Source organism: Ambystoma mexicanum, chromosome 4p (genome assembly GCF_040938575.1).
Source record: "Ambystoma mexicanum isolate Mex_15411 chromosome 4p, UKY_AmexF1_1, whole genome shotgun sequence".
Classification (NCBI taxonomy): domain Eukaryota; kingdom Metazoa; phylum Chordata; class Amphibia; order Caudata; family Ambystomatidae; genus Ambystoma; species Ambystoma mexicanum.
The window spans coordinates 1,142,233,593-1,142,259,949 of NC_090927.1; the positions used below are offsets into that span (position 1 = coordinate 1,142,233,593).

General features: G+C 45.2%; 1 protein-coding gene across 5 annotated transcripts in view; it reads right to left on the bottom strand.

Moving 5' to 3' along the window:
- The window catches only part of UTRN (utrophin), a 2,010,688-nt gene that overhangs the window by 1,466,044 nt on the left and 518,287 nt on the right, over nt 1-26,357 (bottom strand). For all 5 annotated transcript variants that reach the window (XM_069606729.1, XM_069606726.1, XM_069606725.1 and 2 more), the window contains 3 exons: nt 25,987-26,166; nt 23,790-23,959; nt 10,732-10,855 (listed from right to left, as the gene is read on the bottom strand). In XM_069606729.1, the coding sequence (XP_069462830.1) occupies nt 10,732-10,855; nt 23,790-23,959; nt 25,987-26,166 (474 nt within the window). The remainder of the gene's footprint in view (nt 1-10,731; nt 10,856-23,789; nt 23,960-25,986; nt 26,167-26,357) is intronic.

Here is a 26,357-nt window from a genome sequence, read left to right on the forward strand (position 1 = left end):
TGGCTGATGCACATTTTAAACCTCGAGTGAGGTCATGCCTTTACATGAGCTGGCTGTCAGCGACTGGTAAGCTGCCCAAAAAGGATCTGGTGTCATTCTTGAGACGACAGCTGGAGCCAAGGATCTCAAGCACTAGATGCTGCAGATAGACACGAGAGGATGGCTGTTGCGACCACCAATAAATCATCCATCACAAGGCAAAGCTCTGTTCTCGATTTGGCTAGAGGGACCTTCCACAGTGCCTGCTTCCCTTGAACTGGTGGGCCAACCCGTTGCAAAGTCGTGGATTGGCTAGGTCATCATCCTGGAGCTCTAGGGAGTCTGAGATAAGCCATTCAAAGTGGCGATTTCTCCTGTTGCCAGCTCTTATGCTGTGGAACATGCAGTGCATCTTTGTCCGGGGCCTTCGACATCACTGCTCTCATGCTGCCCGCCACCAATAAAAGAGAAGACTTTCTGAAGCACGAGTCATGTGGTGCTTTAGCCTTGTGCCCGCTAACCCTGGGCTTGGTCACTTTAAATGCTCATTACGTCTTAAGTATTCTCAGGGTCCTTCTTCATGGCGAGAGTCATCACAGAGGTCTTCCTTAAACTACTGCTAGCGTGGGATGATCATTTCGAATAGGTGACGGAGATTGGAACCACCATACCCGTTGTCACTGTAAGGGTGCAGTAAGGCTGGGACACAATAGGGGTATATTTTTGGGTATATACTTTTGTTAATCAAGAAAAGGTTTGGTTGGAGAAATGCCTCTCTATCCCTAAAGCCAAGAGGGGTTTCGTTTCCTCTAAAGGAAACTAGTGTAACTGTCAGGATGGCGAAAACTACAAAGTTTCACTGTCGTGTCTCAAAACCTACCTCAGTCCCTAAAACGAATAACCTAAGACAACTGTGCAAGGATGATCGCTTCTCAAAGTAAAAGTGTTTGGTGGGGTTTCAACCCACAGAAAAGTTCCCAGTCTATCTGATAGTAAAAAGTGATGTCAAATAAACAATGTTCCAAAATGTAAGATTTCAAAAGTTAGGGTAGTGCTCCTTTCCCCTAGCGTTCCTCTCATCTCAATTTCCTTCATGTTAGGGCTTCTGAGCCCCTTTCGCCTTTTTGGTCAAAGGTCATGAATCCATTCACAAGGGTATAGGTCTTGTATTCACAAATCGTTATGCCACCAACTTGGCACAATCTGCCACCAAGTGTAGGATTCCGTTTAGCAGGTCTTTGACTCTTATCCGCAACCTTTCATGTGGGAGCGGGTGACAGACTTGCAGCACTTCACGTGGCTTGCTCACCATTCTGCCAAGCAAGTGTCCTTTCATGAACTGTCTTTCTCTCTCTCTCTATCTCTCTCTCTATCTCTCTCTCTCTCTCTCTCTCTCACACAGTGTCCCAGACCCTCTTAATACTCATTACTTTACACTGGCTTTTTACAAGGGTGCCGGTCCCAAGCTCGCAATGTAGCACTATGTCTGCTTGGTTTATTTCCCTGCCAAGCAGACCGTTCTTCTTTGTTCACTTTTCTTATCCTTAGGGCTCCAGACTCGCACTATGCCCTTATTAAATCTGCTTGGTTGACTTTCCTGCCAAGCATACAAACTTTCCTGGTTTACTTCATTTGTAATCAGTGTCCAAGACCCTCTTATTCTTAACTTCTTATGTGGCTGTGGGTCCCAGACTTGCATTGTGGTGCTACACCTGCTTGGTTCACTCTCCTGCCAAGCATACAACTCTTCTTGATTTCTTATGTGTATATTCATGGTTCCAGACTCTTGCTTTCCGCTTCTTATTGATTTCAGGGTCCACAACACTTTCTTTCCAATTTCTATGTGAAGCCTGTTTCTCCCCCGGACCTCTAGGATCTCCTCGGTAACCCACGGACCTGTTAATATTTTGGGCACAGGTACTAGAGTTTCCCATTTGGCTGCACTTCAGCTGTGGTCTCGAGGCTCCGGCTGTGGTCGAGTGACCAGCAGGGTCTGCAGCGGCTCTGCAGACATTTGACATCTCCCGATTGCGCGTTCTTGCTCCCTATTGCTTCGCCGGGTCTTGGGATGTCAACAGGGGTCGCTCAGCAGTAGCCCGGGTAGGCCCCTCAACCTGGACCACCCTCAGGCACTCCTGTCCCTTCAGTTACAGCTGTGCCTTTGGTTTGCGTCTGACGCTCCAGTACATGGCTCCTGCTGTTCGTCCTCAGAGGATTCTGCTCTTCTTGTGTCCCAGCCGAGCTTCGTTCAAACTCCCACATGGGATTGTTGTGTTGCTTTGGGACACTCAGTGGCCTTGAGAAGCTAGATTGCTTACCTTGGTTCACACAAGTGATCCTTGGACTCCCGGACATCTGTTTCACAGTACCAATTTCAAAACCATTTTCATGATACTTTGTACTTATTGGTCTTTCAGTATGGTCAGGTTTATCGGATTGACTGATTTGGCAACAAAACATATTGGTTTCATCTAAAGAGGGGGGAAGGAGGATTTAGAGTTGGAGAAGGGCTCGAGTGTAATGAAGCTGGGTCCTACCATGTGAGCTGGTAATGGTCGTACCAAATCCCATAGAGAATTCCTTCACCATGTGATCCTCCCTCGGTGGACCACCCCCAGGGGGACTATTGTACTGTGGATGCGCCACCATGGCCCCATGGGTAAAATCTCCCCCTAGGGAAGAAGGGACGACATCCTCAGATTCGTCACATCCGCCATAGAGCACTCTATCTACGGCCCCCTGGACCGCCAACATCAGTTTTAAGATTAATTTACAGAACTAGCCCTGGGGGAGGGTGGTTCCAAGAGGCCATCCTAGTTAATGAACAAGGTAATTTTCACTTAAGTCTAACCAAAGTATGAAGGTTAGTTATCTCTAAAAGACACCATCACATATGTACACAGTATCTCAAATCGAGATCACTCACACTTCACATTTGAAAACAGTGATAGAAGTTCAAATCAATGAAGCAATGAAAACTAGTGAAGTGAGAAACGATGCATTTAAATACTGAACTATATACCCTGCATTATAATGATATAGTACTCCTAGCTTCAGCACTCCTTACCTACCAGGTATGGAGGCCTGGTGCCTCAAACAAATCCCAAGTCCAGGTAAGTACCCGAGTAAGTAGCAAGAATTCTTTAAAGTCCCCAGAACAAGTGTTGGCAAAGCAAATATGTTAGATACAATTGGAGTTAAGTTAAAGTTTTCATAGGTACTCTTCCAATCACAGCACACTATGGACTACCCAGGGAGGAGATCCTAGGCCAGAAGCCCACTGATCATGGCCAGATAAGATAACGTTGGGGAGTCGACTTTGCACCCATACAATCCCTATGGCGGATGGGGCGTCAAACAAGCCCGAGTCCATTACTGTTTGTGACCGGTTTAGTGGAGGATTGACAGCGTTCAGCACTCCAGTGAGATGGTTCCAATAGTCTTCTAACAGGATTACAGAGGAGCAGTTGGACTCATTTTCCTTAACTCCTGCCCCTCACCACTGTCATACTGCAACAGTAAGAGAAGGGCCCTATATGAAACCCCATGTGTTATGCCTATACCGGATCGAGTGTACGAGAGAAGATATGCACTCAGACAACCGTACCGAATGTTCCCTCGCACTAAAAGTGTGGAAGAATGTTGTGTGGAAGGATGTCAGCACACACAATTGGACATCATGGAGCGCTGAGTGAAACGTGATGAGGGCACAGGGATGTCATAAAGAAGCTATACGAGAACATACTGAAACAATGTGAAAATACTGAAAAGTAATGATGTAACTGAAGAGATGAGAGAAACATGTACGAAGCGATAAAGTAACCAGGAATACAAAAGAAGACAAAGTAACTTGCTGACCAATAAGTGTAATAAACAGTAACGCAAGGTAGAAAAGACATCTAGAAGCTTGCAATAGTGGAATATTTAAAGTGGCAAGGACGGCCATGATAGGAAAATGGACGCCGGCTTGTGCAAAGATTCAATTCAGCTACCTTAGAAACAGATCAGGGCTGAAGAGTCAGGAGACGCTGGAAGAACAGCTTTGTGTGCAAAACAAAATCTATGTTGGCTTTGGATTAATGATAATATTTTTAAGGAATAGCTGCAAAGCACAAAGGGAGGCAGACGGATAAGCCATCGATGAGACATATTTCTCTTAGATTAAAGAAGAAGAAAACATCTGCAAGAGCCGAGTATTGGACAATTAAAAGTGCTTAAAGTCTATGAGCAAGTCTCTAGAGGCCAAGAAGAGCAATGACACTCAGTATAATTAAATCAAATAGCAGTAATTCGTGGTCTCTTCACATGTGACTCAGAAGTCGAAAACAAGGGCTATTCATTAAACCTCGGAAGATAGTGATGTGGTTACACTCTCTTGAATGTCACAGAACAGAGAGCAAGCTACAAGATCAACTACAGACGGGAAACTTTGGCTCATGGCCGGACTGATGAGAGATGGACTAATTGGCAAAGTGCGGAGTAATCTGATGTGATTCAAGCACCTGGGTTTCGTTTCACTTACGTGCTGCTAGCCGAGCCAAAAGTCCAAGATTGGGTAAGAATGCCAACCAATCAGTGAGTCTATGCGGCAACCTGCAATACAATGTTGCATAGACCAAATCTGCTGCCATTTTGTTTGCTATAATCAGTATTATACCTATTTAGAGGTAGTTTGAGGAGTTTCTTACAGATAGGAAACAGCCAATGGTCTACTAATGTCTATATATTCTATAAGTAGACATGTTCCCCTACCAATCCCTCTAGCTAATATGTTTCATGGTTTGCCACGTAGGATGGCATCAAAGATGACGCATACTGGGGTATAATACCTCTATGTAATCAAGTTTGTGTGAGAGTGTGAAAGCATCTGTCCCATGTCTGCCAGTTGACCCGACTTTATTAAATTGAGAATAAAGTAGTACTTTGCTTTATTCTTTGAGTCTGTCCGGTTATTTGGTCTGAGATTTGTATTGGTAATTCCATTTAGCACAAGAGAAGCTTCAAGGTTCTGGAGCACAGGATGGTCCAAGAGCATATGGACAGCAGCCACTGGCCCCATGACGAGAGCAGCCCCCCCTCACCCCTCCAGGACAAAGCGGAGAAGAGCAGCAGCAAATTATATCACAATCAGGGTTCAGAAGTAGGAACGTGGCAACATGGAAGCCTCATCTTCATGAAGGCCCCTCTGTTCCAGAAAGCAGCAGGGGAGATGGTCTTGGGCCACAGGTCATCAACCTGCAGAGTTTCAAGCTCCAGCGCGAAACAGCAACCAGTGCACCGGAGAAGACTTTGCAAAGGATGAATGTTAGAATAGCTTTTCTTTTTGTGGCTTTCCTTCTATTGAACCCACAAAGTTTTGCTGCAGTTTTGAATCTGCCCTGACATTTGAAGGTAAGTAAACCCTTTTGGCTTTACTTACCTTGCTTAGTTCATTTTGAGGGCACAGATCAGTACCTATGGCCGTCTGTGAAGGGGACAACATTCCTTGTTTGTTTTACACTACACACATCCCCTTCACCTTACAGTGAAGCATGGTTGGGGTACTGTAAATCCCTTTTTCTTTAAGTAACCTTTCTGTTACTTACATGATGGAGGAGCTGGTGGCAGCCTATATTTTACTAGCATGTTTTTACCTGCTCACATGCACTTTGCATTTTACTGCATAGTGCTTTTTAGAGTACCACATACTCCAAAATGGATGCGACACAGGATTTTGCCTGGACTTTGGCCATCTTGTATTTTGGCATTCTTTGTGCCCTCTGAAGGCTGAATATGACATACAGGGCAAGCCTTTTCCTGGGCAGAGCCATGGCTATAGCAGTATGTGTTTATGGCCGGATGTGGGGACTTGACTGTCTATCTGTTGCTGGGCAAATGTGGTGCCCGGAGGCTGTCCAAGATTGAGCAGCCCCTGCCAGTTTCAATTATCCAGATCACTGCTATTGGTGGGCTGGTGGCTACTCCAGCTCGAATTCAGGATAAGAGGAGTAACCCTGCAGCCCTTCTTCAGGTCGTTGTTGAAACCAAGAACCCCATTGAAAAGGAGCATCCTGCTGAAAAACCATGGATCATTCCTGCAGCCAACCAGGATTGCCACCAGCCAAGTCCTGGCAAGGCCCTGCTCCTTTGTCTGATCTCCTGAAGCTTTCATAAGGGCTTCAATCACTGCACTGGTGGAAACAACCAGCCTGGACCCCTGCTCGAAGATCCTGCCCTCGGAAGCCATCAGAAGTGTCCCAGGACCACACTGTGGACTGACCAGCTCCCACCTGAGTTAACTCACTGCAGCGGTTGCCTTCCTGAGTTCAGACTTTGCAGACCCTCAACTGGTGAGGCAAGATGCCTTTCCCTGCAGTTGCAGCTCTTCAGCACAAAGAGAGGGCTTGCAGGACCCGCTTCTGTGTCTTCAATATGAGGGTCGTTTCCACCACCTGACTGCAATGTTTTCCACTGTCTCCCACCTGCATCATGTCCTATGTGACCCTTGAAGTTGTCAGAATTCTGGTGTGCGTCTTCTCATTGTCCTAGTGTCATCCAGCTGTCCAGTATCAGGAATGGTCACCCACAGTGCAGAACCATGGACTAGCCATACCCAAATCCACACACCAAATGTCAACACTACAGCAGCGACTCCTGGACCCCCAATGAAAACAATACACCAAGTACGTTGTGCAGCGGGTTCAAATGCCTCAGAAATTGCTTCTAATGAATCAGTACAGGTGGTGCATTTACATATATGTTTCAAACCTTCCTTCCATAGGGTTTAACGGGCGCAAAGTCCTACACCCTATCTCTAACTTGCCTGGTCATGATCAGTGGAGTTCTGGCCAAGGATTCCCCTAAAGTGGTGGAATTGTGAGAGGATCAATTAAGAACTTGTCTTGCTGTGTTCTTTGCTACTGGAGACACGTACACCAACATAGCTTTGCCAAAAGTTGTTCTGCCTTCTTAAAATACACCTTACTACCTACAAAGAGCTAACTTTGGGAACTGTGACTTTTATGGCCTCAGCCCACCATCGGCAACGAACTGAACCATTCAAACAGTTAAGGGTAACCAATTAGGGATAGCAACAAGTTTAACATCAGCCCGACAAGAGACATCCCCTGGCTGTGTGGATTGAGACCAGATGTCCAACCCTCATTTCTGTCCAGATCACATACATCCTCACTCTTCCTGGTAATTCAAGCTGGATCCAGTGACAGTGCATTCTTTATATGGGCATTCCGGACCTTAGAGAGCAGGAAGAAGACCAATGAACAAGATGGGTAAAGGACAAGGCTTGAGCCGCATGGCACACCAATTTTGGGTATATGGTACTCAATATGGCATCATGCAATGAAAAAATAAGCGTGCACACAAGCACGCCGACAAAGAAAAAAATGAACTCTGTTCACTACCAACAGCATTTCCCAAGGACATCTACACGGTAACAAATATATTTCCTCAGAAAAATGGGGATGAAGTACCCCTTCAGCACTTCACTGTAAGGTGAGGTGTGCTGCATTAAACAATATGGTAAAATAATACAAGGGGACACAGTCCCCCTGCACTGGGAACCTTAGGAGCTGACCACTACCCCCAAAGCCGAGCGAGGAAAGTGAAGCAAAAAGGCTTTACTTAACTCCAGAAGTCTGTGCAAAGTTCAAGCCATAGCAAATAGTTGGGCAAAGACCTAAGAAAATCTTTACCAACACTCAGAATCTATGGTGGGAGAAGTTGTCCCCCTCAACCCAAATTTCCATGTGCTTGTGGTTGGTTTTTTTTATCAAGTTTAAAGGGGGCTGGGATGCTGATCTGCTTGTTCTCTCTTTGCCCCTGACAAAGTCCAACCCTGCAGATGACATTGCATTCATTTTAGCTGTGGAACCCGAGCAAAGAATCCTGTCTGAGGCCCCACTGGATGAATAGGATTTGCAGCAGCCCCTTCCTTACACATGAAACCTAACTTTGCCATCAATCCAACATTTGCAACTGGCTTTAGTATCATCCACTGCACTGAGCCCCATTGCTTCTTATGCGAGAACTTGGAATAACTTTGCTAGTTCCCTGGTTGCTTACCTTGAACAGTGAGGAACAATGGTTCGAAGGACAGGGGTAGACTCACTAAGATTATCTCCTGAGTGCTCAGATCATGGCCCTAAAAATGGTGCTAAGCAACACCAATTTCTCCCTCCACTTTAGGGCATTTTTAAAGCACAACATTCCCCATTCTCATGGCTTCTTGGTACCGGCAGCTGCCATGGAAGCAAGGGGTTGTTTCTCCAGCGGCAGGTTGCGCTCAAGGAGGAACTGCTCATAAGGGGGGGGAAGCAGCTGTACTACATCCAACACTGTAGGGTATCATGCAAGTAGGTCTATGGCCACCTTGTGCTCAAGCTTGGGGCATTCTTCAATGTGTGGGTGTCATTGTTAGCATGGGTGTGTTGAAATAATGCACGAGGGACAGGGGAAGCAACCATTTCCCTTCTATTTACTCCCTAGAAACAGCTCAGCCACAAAACAACCAGGCTATATAGACATAAAAGCTGGAAAGAACCACAGGCGCACCGACATGAGTGAGTTCCGAACTGTGGATCCACTGGGAACCATGCCAAAGCAGAAACCCGCAGCTCATTACCAAAAAATCCAATAGGGAGACGGGCTGCAAAGGCAGAAACCTGTTTTATTCTATACAAATTGGTCTGGAATCCGACAGAGTAACCTGCCCCGAAAATTGAGTCACCCTCCCAACCCCTGTACCCCCAAGGCACAGAAATGTCAAGGTCTTTATACAGTTTTACCCAAGGACCATCCTTCAACCGATAATAAGTATGATACATTTAGTATATTTCAATAACAATGGGCTCCCTAAAAGTACATCCTGGGGGCATGCATTTAGACGACCCATTTGCGCACAGAGACAGATCATCTCTCTGGAATCTTTTTTAAGTATATCTAAAGCTACCAAAACTGCATACTCTTGTCACATGGTCACTGTTCCAGTTCTCAGACAGCTCAACCTGCCTTCATGATCTAATGCGCGGTGCCAGTAGTTAGGCGTACCTGGCCATCAGAAGGGTGCTTACTTCATCCTCGCCCAGCCTTTCATGCACCCGTACTCCTGCCAAAGAGTCGGTTTTTCATCTACACTACCACTCCTTAAGCACGGCTGCGGCTTATACGTCCTTGCCACAAGGATAGCTGCTTTGTACGGTCCGAGGCTCTTGAACGCCCACACACCTAAAGTAAAATGCCATCAACTAACACAAGTTCAAATGGAATGTTTGCAAGGACCTTTAGGGGGGATGGTTGCATTGGTGTAGGAGGCTGGGGTAAAGCTTTAACTCCCGTCAGCTCATTGGGGTGATGGGTGCAGTACCGTAGCAGATGTGGAATTTACAGATACCAATCAACAAAAAATAAAATAGCATACTAGTTGTGTTGCGAAATAACAAATGTTTCGGTGCTTCTTCAAACAGATCCTCATTGTTAATGTTAATGTTAATGTTAAAGGTCATTTGTACCGCGCGCACTATCACCACCGGAGTGGTCCCCTGGCGCTCTGGCGGCTCTGAAAGAGGGGGGGATGGTGGGTTAGTGGGTGGAGGCTGGAAAAGTGCAAGATTGCAGTGATGTGCTGTTGGCAGCCTCAGCCCGGTGGTTCCGTCGGCTGGGCCTGGGGTGTATGCGAACATTTTGCTCTGATTCTTTAGGTGGCAAGGGGAACATGTTCACCATCTATGCGCAGAGAGACGAGCAAACAGGTTTTGCTCTTGTGGCAAACTGATTGATCGTAGTATCGGGAGGATAGCTCAGGGGCAACGTGTTCGCCTTGGAAGCAGGAGGAGACCAAGCAACACAGGTTCGATCCCCGGGTCTGCGCTTAGAAACCTCTGGGAATTAAGTGCGTTATAAATAACCTATCATATCATAAATGCAGGAAAAATAATTACTTAACTGATGAACTTGCCTATCAAACACCTGAGCAAGATATTCTTGCATGGGTAGGCCCCCATGACAGGCACTCGTCTTCGGCAGTGGCCGCCCGCGTGTCCCTGGCCCTGCCCCGGGGTGGGTGCTGCTGGCTGCTGACAGTCATGTTATCAACTCAAAGTTTTAGTAGTGCCTCTTCTCTGTCACAGTAGCAGAGATGCGCCAATGTCATGCAGGGGGACTGGATCAGTGTGTGGGAATGTCCAGCTCGAGCACCCAGCAATGTCCCCTTTAAACTCATCATTATCCATGAAAAAGAAAAAGCATCGCCCAGCCCACCCGAGTCATTCAGTTCATAGATAACAACAAGCCAGCTCAGGAGGCAGACACCACAGCCAGTGCACACGTGTGTTGCTCGTTATGTGACTACGGCTGATAGTTAAAACAATACAGTTGTCAAAAAAAAATAATGAGACAATAAGTGCCGGGGCTGAGCCCTGTCAAACACCCCCACAAATTAGGCACTGGTAAGTGGGCGGCACCAACATTCGGCACAAAGGAAACAAAAAAGTAAAAGAAAACGTTGAACAGTTTTGCAAATTTAAAAGACCAACTAAAAAGAGTAAATCACACATTTTTTAGAGGCCCAAAGATGAAATCGCTTCTTTAAACCCCTAAGGTTGACATTTCGCCGTCCTAGAAGATGTAAAATCCTAGCATACCATATGCATACTCCGTGATGTGCCCAACAGCTTCTGCCAACTGTCACTCTGCGGGACTTACGCCGGCAAACGGTCTATTTGTAAAGGCATTCTCCAACCCTCTCCCCTTGCATACCTTGAGTGTTTCTCGGAGGTTTGAAGTCTCCCTCTTCCTCGCATACTCTTTGATCCCAGAGGCTTGAATGGCAGCTTTTGATTTCATAATCCATCGCAAAAGCTCGGCGCTGTCGGCATCAAACCTGGTGAAAAGGGTCAGATTACAAAACGGTGAATCTTTCGGATTCTCGGATTTTCATTGCTTCCAAGAGCCCTGATTAATAAACTAAAAAGCACAGACTTTCCCATTAAACATCCACAAAATGGCCACTCTGGCTGCCCCATCGCTTGATCATAATCTTTGCGGACAATAACTCTATTGTTGTATTGACTGGGAGAGCCACCATCAGCATGGGTTGCTGAGGCGTCCAGGAGTCAACATCCTTTTCTGTTTCTCCACCTATAAGCCGAAACTACTGCATTGGAGTACAGAGATGCAGAAATGACATACGAGGAAGGTTACAAAGCTACAAGGCGGTGCTTGGTCGTTTGCCCACCCATTGGCTATGCAAATTCCTAAGGCCATTCCCACTCAGGTCCTGCCCCTCCCTGCCCAAAAAACATCCTCATGCGATCTCGTTGTGTTCGCTTTTATCAAGCCTTACCATCAAACATTGAAACACACTGGCAGGCACTTCGAGTGCAAAGAAGTCTCCTGAGAGTTGATGGCTATTTGTGTCATAAAACAATCTTAACAAGGTCTGCCAGTCAGCCACTCGATTTATAAGCACTGTGTGCGTCATTCACTGAAGTCCTGTTGAAAACAAGCATTGGCAAAACCAACAGTTTTGGCTTGTGTGTAAGTAGACATTTGGCAGTCACTGCTATTAGATGCTCAGGTACTCGCACCATTTTGCAGTAGCGGCCATCGATGGGCAGTTAAGACCACTGCTGCAGTGTCTGGCAAATGCCTTCACCATGCCTACACAAAAGCCCAAACTGTTGGCATTGCCAATGCTCGTTCAAGCTTGGAATCGACTTAGGAAAAGTCTGTCTGTCCATGGCCGGTGACCACTGATTAACCAGAGATCCACGGGTTCCCACTGCAGTGTGGCCGGCACAAGCCTTCCATTCTTTTGAGAGAGATCAAATCTGCACTAATTTGCCAGTGGGCAGCCAAAACATTTCATTTGCCAACCATTCTGCTGAACGTAGAAAATCCAAGACACCCATTGTCCAGGTTTTATTTGTGAAAGATAGGGGGGAAAGCTAGCAGCCACTGGGATGTTGTGCATGGCATTAATATACGCATGAAATGGCAACACTATCATTTGTACTTCTATACGGCACAGAAATGAGTTACTTGTTCAAGCATCCTTCGAAGATGAAAGCCTCCATTCATTCCAATTAATTAACAATATATTTGTCATTTTAAGAAGGCTAGGTAATATAACGCGTCAAGAAATCAATTTTCTATTGTGCTATTGTTGGTTAATATTAACCGTATACACATTTAATAATAAACCCATCTAAAATACATGCAAACATAAGTAAAAATGAGTAATACATAAGAAAATAAAATGCATACAACAATTGGAGCTTGAATACTAAAAACAGGGCAAACAAAACAATTCAACCACTTCTAAATAACACACGTTGGGGCACCTATACCAGAGAACTCCTAGCTGAAAAATTACATTCATATTTCTTCCTGCGCTTTTATGCAGGTATTAGCAATTTTCCATACGTAATACACAGCAGCTATAATTACTACTAACTCTGCGCCTATAATGGTACTCCAAAATTGTTCTCCTCCCACTGGAAAGTATTTACTGTAAATTATCCGTATCCCTTTTCATAATATGTATGCATTTTTTGACACGTGGTAAATCGTAGCGGGCGGTCTCAATTTCTAGTCCAGAAATTCGACACAAGCCCTTATCTCAAGGGATCTTTTTCCACCTCCCTGTATACTCCACTGTGGGCGATCCATTAAACCACGGGTATGTTATAAATTTGCAAATCACTTTGGGGCAGTGTTTAACCAGATAACTGTTAACATGAAGGCGCCTTAATGCCTGCTTACAGTATTCAAAATACATAGATTTAGCCGCAAGTAGATCCACATTTTTACACACCTCTAGACGTGTAGTCCTCTTTTAAAACCATTACCCAATTTGGGAGGTCCATCAGGTCTACAAGTTGCATATTGATCAAGGCCAGGCGTCCCAATGCTGAGTGCCCCAGCCCTTTTAGAAATTAATTTCTACAATCTATGCTATCCTCCAACGCTAAGGGTCTCTGCCGATTGTTTTATCATGATATACAGTTGGCACCGTTGTATAATCCAATTCACTTTAGGCAATTAGACTCCCAACTCACATCTCAGAGCTTGTACCGGAACAGAATGAGGGACCTAATATGGATCTCAGAATTCTGCCCTCTAATTTATCAAACCAGGAAATAAAACGTAATTCGAGAGCAAGTTCCACCCAGGGCCAAGGGTTGAACTAGAACGAATGTGTACATATTTGTATTCTCCGATTAATTAAGCGATTTCGCCAAACAGCTGTACATTGGAGTGCAAAATAATGCAAGCAAACAAATTATGAATACACCAAAGAATTAGGAAGAGGAGATATCGGCGAAAGAGAGCAGGTAGGAGAGAATCGGACAGAGGGGGAAGGAATCCCAATGTTTAGGGGCTAGGAGAGAAAATGACCCTAGGACACAGGGTGGTTTAGGGACTAGACGAAGGACATTAATGGCAGCTTTTGGTTTCAAAATTCATTGCAAGAGCTCAGTGGATTCAGCATCATAACTAGTGAAAAGCATCATATTGCAAAGTTATGAGTATTTCAGACTCAGACAACCAACATGAACATCATTTAATTTACTTCAGACAAAGCTCCCTAAGATGCTAGGGATAGATGTAACCAATCAGAGTCACACGCTGCACATTAACAGGTAGGAATTATGTAAGGGATTTTAACTTTTCTTTCTAAAAATGTGACAATATGGGCCACCACCATAGAAATGTCTGCAACGAGACTTCTTTTGGAACTTTACTGCCGAAATCAGCCACTGCATATTGCAGATTCACAGTGCAAACATTTCTGGAGTTTACAGCGAGCTGCACCCTTTGGATCTCCAGACTATGACTCCCATCAGCCAAAGCGCAGCAGTGTCAAGGGTGAGGGGTCATTAGAATCGTGTTAAACATCTGGCAAGCCAGAGTTTGCAGAACCCCCAAATCACTTGCTTCTGACTAAACTGCACCAAAAAAACTCACTTGTTCATGCAGCTTTTGCCCATCTATTCGCACGGTTAGCGAGATTTGTGCACAGTCCATTTGTTCAGGGATGTAAAACCAACCTCCTTAATGGAAAGACAAGGTTGGCAACCATGCAAGGCCTAATGGCAGAGGAGTCCGGCTTCCCTAGAGGGGGGGGGGGGGGGTTAGGCTGGAAGCAAGTTAAATGACTCCCAATAGTTACTCCCCAGAGAATACACCACACAGGTATACTGAAAAATAAACACTTCTGCATAGAATGACAGAGTCTATACACGTTCAAATACATTCTTTGGGTTAAACATAACAGAGTAAGACAAAGTGTATGCACAACAGCAAAGAGCCAGAGGCAAACTCTTCGGACTCCTAAGCTAAATGTATGCCCAATACCTTGCGGTAGGCACAGCATGTATAACGCCAAGGTGAAGGGGACAACAAGGGGACCCTAGACAGTAGTAACACGCATTTACATAGTAAAGACTAGGGCCAAAAATGTGAAAACGTGTACACTCACTGTAATCCCCACAACATCGAGCTCATAGTAAAATTACTATCACACATGTAGACCTACTAGACAGTACCCAGAAGCAGGAAAAGAGTTAACACTTTCCCAACAATGCCCAGAGGGCCACCAAAAGTCAGACTGTATTGGGCTTCAATTAGCAGACCCATGGGTTCATATTACATTCCCTGAACCCCCAGAGAAATTACAGGAGCCAGGGTAAAGATCCCACGACTAAAAAGAAAACTTAGTGAGGAAAAGGTGGAAGCCTTAAGACAGCTATATAATGGAGGCCCCAAGTTAGGCTTAATAAGCAAAATAGAGGTGGAAAATTGGAGATTGGTAGGGGGGCAAGAGAACCATTCATTTGTGCTGTCCATAGACAAAAATATTGTTGCTTTTTAATGTTCTCTTTTGATAAGTTCAGGCTATCGTATATGCTTCATATTAGTGTTGACATTCTTTTTAAGTTGAATTGTGACATGCTTGTCAATGTATATGTTTGGTTTATTATTTGCCTTTTAATTTCTTTTTTTATTGTGAATCACAGAGGATGTCCAACTGGCATAAACCACTGGTAATTTTGTTGAGGGACATTCTTACAGATTTTCCTTCTAACCGAGGAGCTACAAAAATCTCTTTCCATTGAAGAATCTGCTATTCATGGAGGCCTCTAAACTGGTTTAAGGAGCCAGTCACACAATAGATGGGTACAGTCCTAGTGGAGCAAAGAAACAAAGGATACGAAAACTGAATGTGCTAATGGAACAAAAAAATGATGACTAAGCCCGTGCACATGTGGATCTCTAGTATCCATGGTCCCGAGGGCTACCCGATACTCTACGTTTCAATCATTTTTTTCTGACGAGACTGATTTAAGCTGTTAAACATTAATATAGCAGTGGGAAAATGGCAAGGAGAAGAGTACAATAATCAAGCATGCACCTTCTGCTTCAATGTTATAAAAACCCAGATATGCATTGTATTTATTTTGCCCCAAATATCAAATAACTTGAAAGAAATGTCTGGTCCCTTAAGTTAAAGAAAGGTTGATGCCAGCCTATATGCACTTACTCCTGAAGGAACAACACATTGTTAACCTGGGCGGTAAACAACTTCTTGAGAAAAGGTCCCCAATTAAGAGAAATTATAAATAAAATACATTGGTGAACACAGAATGTATTTAATGTCCAAGTGGAATCCCTGAAGCTACCTAAAGAAGGTTATGTGGGAGGGGGGATTAATGTCAATAGAGACTGGCAGAATCAGAGTGCAAAGTGCTGAAATGGTGTTAGGCAAAGTTTGTATGCAGTACCCTCTGGGTGCACTAGACAAAACTTTGCCTACAGGTATAGGAAACACAACCTGTGGTATAAGCTTGTTCTACACCGTTTGTTTAGCGTGTTGAGCATCCAGGCTTATCTCAAGAGGGGTTAATGTGAGTTGTAGGGGAGTTACAGAGATTCACAGTGACAAGTATTCAAATAAACTCTTTACACACAAGGCTTCTTGAATAAACAATTATTAATTTATCAGTCAGAATAAACCTTCTTCAGAAGGTAGCAATATAAAAAGTAACACAAATACACTTCAAAACTGTAGTTTCTAAATCAGTAAAGACCCTTTTGGGATGGCCCACCGACACAACCTACACCCTCAAGTGACCAATAGCTAGGATGCTGGGGACATTCATATCTTACTGTTTGCATTTAGAATACTCTTAGAAGTTGGTAAAAGGAAAAGGTTATTAGAACAAGACTTCACAAATATTCTTAAGCAGGCAAATACTTTTGGATCCCCTAAGAAGAGTCATTCAGTACAACAGGCTAAGCCAAAGTCAATGGGCAAAAGTCTTATATAGGATGAAGCACTTCTGGTAGGTAAGTAGAAAAGTCTTTGCACAATGTCTTAGAAGTCTTTGAAAAAAAGAAGAAATAAATGTAGGGCCACAAGCTGATTAGACTTGTGAGTAGTAGAAGATGCAAGCAACTCTACAGTGAGCAGTAACTTCGCTCAGACTTTACAGGACCTTTGTATTGAAGAAAAAGTGCAGCAGATGACTTCTGTTCCTGTGCAGCTCTGCAGATCTCTCTGTTCCTGGGCCTCAGTCGTGGGGACAAGAGGGAGAACTTCTGGGGACTCCTGCACTACAATGGGACGGTCACCGCTCGCAGCCAGCAATATTCAAATCAGTGGCTGTTCAGCATTTCAGCTCCTTGCGTCTACCGCAAATAGCAACACTGCGGTTCCTGGCTGTTGATAGACTTTCCTTGCTTCTGGGGTCCCGCACTCTGTTGAGGGGGCTCAGGCTCGGTCAGTCCTGCTTCCCGGGAATCCAGAGGATCTTCCGTGAGCTCTAGGCCAGCTTAAAAGCAACAGACACAAGCTGGTGTTCCTCTCCCTGGCTATACGGTTTCCAGCAGCAACTCTGTGGAAATTCAACCAGCTCCGAGAAGGGGAGAAGTCGTCCTTGCAGGGGCTTCTGTGTTGATAAGAATTTGGAGTTTCAGCACAGCAGTAGGGCTTCACCGGGCAGACCAACAGTCTAGGAGTTGCAACAGGCGTCCTCTTCAAGCTCTTCTTCGGTTCCTTCGTCCAGTGGTCGACTCTGCCTTCCAAGCCAAAAGCCTCACCTTTTATTCAGTTCTCTCCCATTCATTCCAGCCCAGCTGTCAGTCACTTAGCAGGGTAAAAACGGGTCATTACCGACATGGAGGTACGAGCGGGTCCGTGCTCGTATGACGCCGCTAATAGCAGGTGATTACGACTGCGCGAGCACGTCCGAACCCCCATGCCGGTAATGGCCATACCGGCATGTCGCTAAAGGCCCTCCAACCCCCCGATAGCGCCATCACGGGACCCACCGATACCACCTCTGCCTAGGAGGAACCCCTTAATAGCAACCCGGTAATAACAGCATGCTAATAACGGGCTCGTAATACCGGACCCAGAAGTAACAGCATCACGTCGGAAAAACACATCTTTAAAAACACGATCCATTGCAATCCTCCCAAACCAACTGTTGTTTACAGGAGAGACCAGTGGCAATACTTACACCATGTCCAAGGCAACCTGGAATACTACACCCCGCCTGCGGAAAAAGCGCTTTTCTGATGTAGAATTGAACATGCTTGCGGACACCCTTGCCGCACATGCAGATGTGATAAAAGATCAGAACCTGAAGCGTGAGGTGCAGCAACGCAAGAAGGAGATCTGGCAAGAAGTAGCCCGCAAGGTCTCCGGTGTTGGAATCATCCCACGGACCGTGAAGGATTGCAAGAAGAGGTGGGATAACCTCTGCCTCAGGGTCCGTAATATCCTTGCAAGCAACAAGAGGGAGGCCATGGCTACAGGCAGGGGTCCCCACTCTCCTGACAAACTGACCACCTGGGAGGAGACGCCAAGCAACTTCATCAATCCGGAGTCCATCGAGGGATTTGGGGAGATGGAGACGGGTGCGGCAACATCAGAAGAAGTAGGAGACGAGTGACCCTGCAGATCCCTGTAGGGGAAACCATGGCGTAGCACAAGTGATGTGGAAGAGAGTCTAGGCAAGGCAATGCATGTCCCAACACCCACATGAACATATTCAAGTCCAGATGGAGGGCCAAACCCTGCCACACTGAAATGCATGCTGAGTGCCAATCCCATTACCAACACACAGCCAACACACATGGACCGTGCCCATGTAATACATCACACAAACCCCAATACAACGACATGCCACCTGCCATGCAGCAAATGCCAAAATGCCCCTTCATACTACCCTGTGTGACACCTGTAAGACATGAATGCATGATTAATTTAAATACTCCACATCACCATAGAATGCATCTGGCATGTAACACCATCACTGATGCCCTGCATCTCTTTGACCCCCCCCCGGCACCGATGGAGATGATGCCAGCCAGGATACCACCACGAGGGCATCCACGTCCCGGCCACAGAAAACAGCAACCAACACCACCTCCTCTGGGGCAGCCTCGCAGCCCACACCTACAGCCAGTGCGCCTGACACTGTCGACACCCAGCTGCCCACACCTACACCTACACCAGTGGAAGGCGAGGCCCTAGAACCACTGGCGAGCAACGAAGATGACTTGGAGGAGTATGTGAACCAGGAAGAAGTCACGCATGTGGCATGTCCACGCACCCCAAACCCCAAATGAATGTTACAATTCCACATGTCATCATAGTGCGAAACATTAACTATGGTATAAACCGAAAGTGTCACATGACAGGGAAAATTAATAAAGAAAACAAATACATTGCAGACCAAGTGCAAATAAACATACAAAAATAGTACGTCCCATTACATCTATCGGGAACCACAGGTGATTCTATTAGCTGAGAAAAGCAGCTTAATGACTCCCCCTATCCGGTACATACGAACAAGAAGCTGCAGCGCTAACTATAATCTACTCAGCCATCCAGACATGGATGGCAGCCAACGGCCTGTGCCTAAATGGGGATAAAACAGAGATCCTTATAGTAGGCACTAGGGAAACTCTTAACAAGCTCCCACCTCAATACAAAACCTTTACTACTGACAACTCCACCATCACAGTCTCAGCAGCTGTCAAAACCTTAGTAGTTTATCTTGATGCCTCACTGGGTATGTCGCGCAAGGTCAATGCCATAGCCTTCTCCGCCGCACTCACCACCAAGGTCATCAATGCGGTCAAGCCATTTCTCTCCACCAAAAATTGTCTATCGATCACCAGAGTTACATTAGGCACAAAACTGGACTACTGCAATGCACTATTCTTGGGCACCTCGGCAAAAAACCTCAACAGACTTCAAGTCACACAAAACAATGCCCTTAGGGCAGCTCTGAGTATCCCCAAAAGGGAACATATCTCACAAGCCAGGAAAGATGCCCACTGGTTACCGGTAAAAGAACAGATACTTTTCAAAACACTGGCCATTACACACAGGTGCCTCTCATCCGATGCCCCACCTTACCTATCAGAAAGAATCACCCTCAACTCCTCCAAGAGACCCACCAGATCTTATCTGTCCAATCAGATGTATGTGCCCACCTTCAAAAGAACCAAAGCTGGAGGTTCTAGCTTTCAACACTTGGCACCCAAATACTGCAATGCACTTCCCACCACACTAACGAAATATCCTATACTACCTTTCGCAGAATGCTCAAGACTTCACTGTTCTGCTAAAACTAACCAACATGTATAGGCACACTGTTCAACTGTAACCCAAGCAACAGCCTAACATACGCATGTTACCACTGTCTGTACCACTATGCCTGCTCCACTTACTGTCACACCTATTTTCTTCCATGCCAAGATGAGTATTCTGTAACAGCGCCACGATGCCCCAGGGCCGATGTGCGCTTTAGAAATGCAAATAAATAAATGAACAAACAGTATGAACACTCAATACTGTGAGAGAAAATCGACAAGGTTGTGTTTCGGCTACATCTAGCAGTTGGAAGATGCTGTTAGTAGGGCGGCCTTCCTCAGGATGGGTAAGAATTGATAGATGCTCAATCAATGGGAAATCGTGTGTGTGTCGTGCGTGTGACTGGGCACGGCAGTCACAAGGTCTGCTACTACTTGTTTGGTGGAAACCTGGTTGTGCGAGTCTTGATATTCACAACATACACTGCCACATTCTTGGTGATCTGAGCTTGATGTGATGAATCCTAGTCTGGATGTATTTTCGGACTGAGCCTCTATGTCCGTGCTTACTGGGGCGGCACACTGAGCCGTGTGTTGATCACTGTTAGTACAGTGTCCAAAAGGAGGTCTGAGGCAGACTTCACTTCAAGGGGACTGGTTTCCCTGAGAAGTATGAAGCTGAAGCCAGTGAAGACTTCTTAGAGGCTATTAGGGTCCATGCTGGTGTGCCTTTAAAGAATTACCTACATTATCTTAAAGTGAGTATATAAAATGTCCCAAGATGATTGAGATCGGTCCTCAAGAATCCTTTAACAGTAATTCCACTGAAGGGGATAGAACTAGAAAGGAAATCAATTGGGGGAATGTGTTCAAGATTGAGTTTAAATAGAATTTTCTTGCACACAGTGCAGTGTCTGATAAACTACAGACAATAAAATGCATGGAGAATGTTGTTGTATGTTAGTGTGAAACATATCCTGCTTCCTGGGCACATTCAAAGCCAAGAGATATCTCATTCAGTGTACAGCCAATAGCATTTTTGCTCAGGGTGCACACTAATGTGTAAATGTTAATCAAGTATGCCACCCCCATCCTGGGCGGCAGGCTGCCAACCTCGAGGAGCTAGGACCATGAGGGTTAAGCAGGAAGTCTGGAATGAAATGGTCCAGAAGCAGTTCCAGCACAAGACAATCAATCCAGCCAGTGAGAATGACCATTAAGATGACAATCAGCCAAACCTAGTTCTAGAAAGTCAGACTCCTATCTTCATGGCAAACCCTACAGCAATTCAGTTAAGCAAACCAGTAGAACTGAGGAATGTGCAGGGTCTCAACTAGCTTTACATATTCACTCATGGGCAGACCTAAGCTAGCCCTCCAATCACACGCTAGGCAGACACACAAAGGACTTGACATCCAGAGAAGCAGGCTAAATCACTCCACCAGTACAGATTGTGAATAGGCCTCTATAGGACCAGGTGCCGGTCCAAACCAGTCTCAATTACAACAGAGTGTGCCCGGCTGGGCTGAGAGTGAGCTCATGTGTGCCCAACAGACATTTTAGGCCTGCCTCATGGTTCCCACAAAGGGATGTCCCAAAACAGAATGGCAGAGTAGGACTTACAAAAAATAATACATAGCACCCAAATGGATGCCATGCAGGTACATTAGGCTACCAATGCAGTAAAATCAGCAGGTGGCATCCATGGTGAAGCCAAAACTAAATTACAGCTGCCACCAGCATACTCCACAACACGTGTAGAGTGATAAAAATCACAGGACGGAAAAAATAAACGGGGTGCATAAAAAGCATCCCGATTTAATGAACAATAAAGGCTACCATACAACAAGACAGTGAAAAGGGTTGCAGTGGCGGGGGTCTTTAGCAAACACAAATAAGGTCAGAGATAAGTAAAAAAGCAAAACGTTTAGGGGTCCTCTATAGGACAGCAGAACCCCCTAACTTGTTATTGCACTAAGACAAATTGCCATCATGGGGTACATCATCTTAAGACACCTTGTTAACCCAGCGTTAGGGAGAATTCTCAAAAATGTGCCAATTCCTCCCACCTTGGAGCCCTCCAGCTCTTTTGCTAAACTTTGGGACTTTGAACTTTTCAATTCAATGTGTTTTCTGTGTATGTTTCTTTTTGGTTATAGAGTCTAACCAACTCCATAGGCATCATCTTTTACAATTGTGTCACAAAGCACCGTCAGTGCAGTGCCACGGGGAAGTCTTCCAGATTTGCCAAGGTTTAAATACCTTCTCTGGGATCAACTACTGTTTCCCAGAGCAGTGGAGTGAAATTGACTTCACTTAGTCCTATAACATTCTAGACCCAGCACACCCTATCTTACAATAGAGTGCCAGAGGGTTTACTTAGTATCCCCTGTGTCTAGTTACTCATGTAGCATTTATATGTTACCCTTTCCTCTCAGAATGGCTGGTGGCAGTGGTTTTGTAATGAACTGCCATGATTTACCCCGACTGCGAACGGTTCGCAGCTCCGGTACCGTTAAATCGCTGAAGCCATGTTTTTCAAAATGGCGCTGAGCCTCCTTTGTTAAAATGGTCCCCGGTCTTCTTTTTTTCGCCATTTGTTTGTGGAAAGGTCCTTTGCCTAAGCAACTTTTTAAGAGTGTGCTGAAAGCCAACAGTAAGATATTAATGTCCCCAGCACCCTTGTTACTGAAGTCCCCTTTGGGTGTAGGTTGTGTGTGGGCCATCCCTAAAGGGTCTTGTCTGATTCAGAAACGAGAGTGTACAGTATTGAAGTATATTTGTGTGTTACTATTCTATCACTCCCTTCTGAAGAAGGCGTTATAACTGACTGATAAATCAATTATTGTTTATGCAAGAAACCTTGAGTGTAAGAGTTTGTTTGATTACCTGTAACTGTGAATCTTTGTGTAACTCCACTACTGCTCATATTTCCCCTCTTGAGATAAGCCTGGCTGCTCAGCACGCTACCAAAACTGTGTAGTACAGGCTTATACCAAAGGTTGGGTTTCCTATACTTGTAGTCATAGTTGCTTGTAGTGTTCCCATAGGGTACTGCATTCAAACTTTGTCTAACACCCAGGCACAAGCATTTCCCCTCCTGGGTATACCCAAGGCCTCAGGCTGGTGCAACACAGTAAAAGGAGCCCCAACTCCAGGGGAAACATGCCTCTTGCGAACGGCAGGAACTAGCAGTCTTACCTTGCAGAATCTACTTTTAAAGGCCTCTGCAGCTTTACTGCTGGCTGTTCAGCGGGTAGAAATGGCGCATAGCCAAGGCATCTTGCATGCCATCGAATACATCAAAGCATTTCTACACAGGCGTTTCTCAGTTTTTGAATAAAAACAATCCTTTCTTGCCAAGGAAGGCATTTGATTAAGCAACCAGTTTGTCAGTTGCACAATGCACGTTATGGCGCCATCAACAGTGGACAGCTCAACCCATTTAATGGTGGTTTCCAGGGTCCAAAAGTCTTATATTCCTTATCTGGGGGGTTTGTTCAATGCAGTGGGTAAAATGCATTATAAAACAAACGTTTCAAATGGCTGCTTTGACCTTTGCAGTTGAAATTGCGGCAAAGCTAAGCACATCTGGATGTAATCAAATGTACATAAAACTCTCTTTCCAGGAATGAGCATTTTGATGCATCATCTGATCATCACATGATGCTCTCTGTGTGAATCACTCAGTAGTAGAAGCAGGCGTGAGCGGTGAACCTCTACTTTTTTAGTTTACGTTTTACGGTTCCTATACTTTTATTTTAAAAAGAAGCCGTTCCAGAATGGTTTTGTTTTAAAATAAGAGTAGGAAGAAGTTGAAACTTGCACTTGCAGTGCACTGCACTGAACTGAACGCTCCCTTAAACAGCAGGTAGGCGCATCTGTTTGTGGGTTTGTACTGTGCATGGGTGGGGAGGTGGTGATGGTGTTTATGGGGTGTGTGGGCAGGCCAGTGGGGAACCGTTACTCTACTGAAATCGCTATAAATTATTTCCACCCATTTTTTCAATCCATACACTGGATAAACAGCCTCCTATGTTTGTACTTTTCCAAAAACAGTTGTTCGAGACGTATCTGGAAGCAAGCTACGATTTAATATTGCACAGTACTGAACATGGACACGCAATTAAAACTGTACATGCACACCGACAGTTGTAATTTCTGAAATCGGATACTCAAAACCATTTGTACGAGCTGCTTACTTTTTCTTGGCTTCCAAGTCCAAATGCATTTGTCGTTTCTTTGGTGGAGGCGGAGGGGGCACTTCCTGTTTAAGTGTTTTCATGACCGCTTGCTCAGTCGTGGTGACAGTTTCAATGCTGACCTTCTGAGATACTTGAGAGAGAGTCAATTTAGACACTGCCTGGGTAGCCTGAAACAAGATTTGAGGGTGTAACAATTAACACGTGAACAGTAGTACGTAGAAAAACAAGCCAATGAAAACACATCAGCTTCCTTTTAGGGCCAAATTCAGGGTATGCCGGATGCTGAGCCAATTACTATGCCACCGACAAAATCAGCACACACTGCACGGCCACCTCACCCGAAATTATAGACACTCACAGATGTTCCTCCAGGGTGGATCCAACAAGGCATTTAGGATTGCAACGACTAATATGCCTTTATATAGGTGGAATCGTCAGAATGGGCAGGGGCAATCATTTGCATAGTAACTGTTTATACTGAAAAAAAGCATAATGTGGCACTTCGGAAGGGAGTCACCCCCAGTAGGCTAGGGAGGGGAGTCCGCTCGACAAGACCTTATCTAGGGTTCTGGGCAAGTGGCACCTCACTGGGAGGGACTCTGCTCTTTGGAACAAGGACTCCCCGTCTGAGAAGGACCTCCTGGACCAGACTACCGTGTCAGTCTGTATGGGTATTAAAAGGACTGTTGCACTTCTGTTTTAAAACCACCAAACAGTGACACTTTTCATTTATTTTTCAAGGGAATGGTGGCTCTTGTCAGAAAACCACACTGTAAGGAGGACACACCCCTTTTTATCATGATGACATACTTAAGTACAAGAGGAACGGTGAACCGGGAGAAAACTACTACATAGGGAGGAGAGTGAATCCCATGCGGAGACGGACCTCTACAGAAGGGACGTCCTACAGAGGCACAGCCACACCAGACAGCAGAGCCGGCTTTGGTGTGGGAAGCAAGCCTAATGCTAGCCAAGCACTGGAAGGTTGGCGACCCACCGGGGCAAACACCCTGTGTGAATCAAATTGAATAGAAACATTTTGCATCCATGCTGGGGAAGCCTCTGAGGTTACGGGAACCTGAGTAACCCGAGTGAGAAACGCCCTGTATAAAGTTTATACCGGACAGTGAACAAGTCTCCCAGAGGGCCATAAGATTTAGGGGAGTCCAAGAGCCACAGGCTTGTTCTCAAGAGACTTGACGCAAGTGAAAACGTATTGCACATTTCTCATGAACTAAGGTCCGCAATAGAGATCAGAACTCTTGTAGAACTTTATGAACTATTGAGAAAACTCAAGTGTTGGACCAGGCACAAGTCTAACCCAGAGACCGCATCCTGGTCTCCTAATTTCCGATTGTTTTTCTAAAGTGGTAGGGCTAGTTAGTAATTAGGATTCGGATGCAAGACTTATTTTGGACTTTGACAGCACCCTTAGTTTTAGTTTTGATAGGTACAGTACTTCCCTCGCAGAAATAGGGCAAGAGAGCAGATACATATTAAACGGGTCACTTAGTCTTTGGACTACCTTCTGGCCACAGGTGTCTCAAAGAAACATTATCAGGCATGCAGTGGCTAAAAACAATGGAGCCCAGCTAATCTCAGGACTAAGATAAAGGAAACCTATTCAAGCCCACCCATGGAAGCCTTTATTGGTCTGTAGAGCAAAGATTAAACTCTATGCATCCTTTTTAAATGCATCCAATGTTTTGCTGTCACTTACCTCAAGGACAGCACCGAGAATTACAAGTCAAGGGGAGCAGCATCTGATCTACAGAGGGGAATACACTGGTATACCCTAGATAAGATCAGCACCTAGGAGTGAGTGAATTTAGAGAAAATCTATACAAACGTCTCACCAGACTGACATTAGGAAGTAAGCATAGCTTCCATGGGATCCCACATAGGAAGAGTAGTCTTATACCCTTGCATCTTCAACTGATTTAATGCAGAAATGCCCGTTTATAGGTAAAAGCAGTTTACTATACATAAGAGGCTTGATCAACCTTGCAGCATAACCCTACTCCACACCATGATGCCTTCTTCAAGTACGTGATTATCTGGTGCCTTCTTCAAAATGTCTTACAAACGTGCATTTGATTACATGAATTAAAAGGTGGCCCGTGGAAACAGTCAACGCTTCAGTGCTATTGGAAGGCTGGCTGTTAGTGGAAATGTCAATCTTATGTCATTTTACCTTACTCGAGTAGTCCTCCAACTTCTGCACCAGGCTGTCCCACCTCTGGGTCAGTCCCTCCATGGTTCCATTTATCTTCCTGGAGGCTTTGTCATTGTTCAGGAGTTGAATCACATCTTGCCCAAGCTCCCGCAGCTGTTCCAGTGTTTGGCGCTTCATACCCATGTCCTCCTTCAATATCTAATGGGAAAACAATGAAGACTGTCTTAACTCGAATAACAGGAACTCTACATTGAAGGAATGGAAACCAATTCTAGAAGCAGGTGTATGCCATGCCACTAGGGCCTCCTATTACCATGGCACATTGACGCTTTGAGACGTGCAAGAAGGTGGGCTTGCGGGAGAAGAGTCCATGTTACACAGCAATGCTA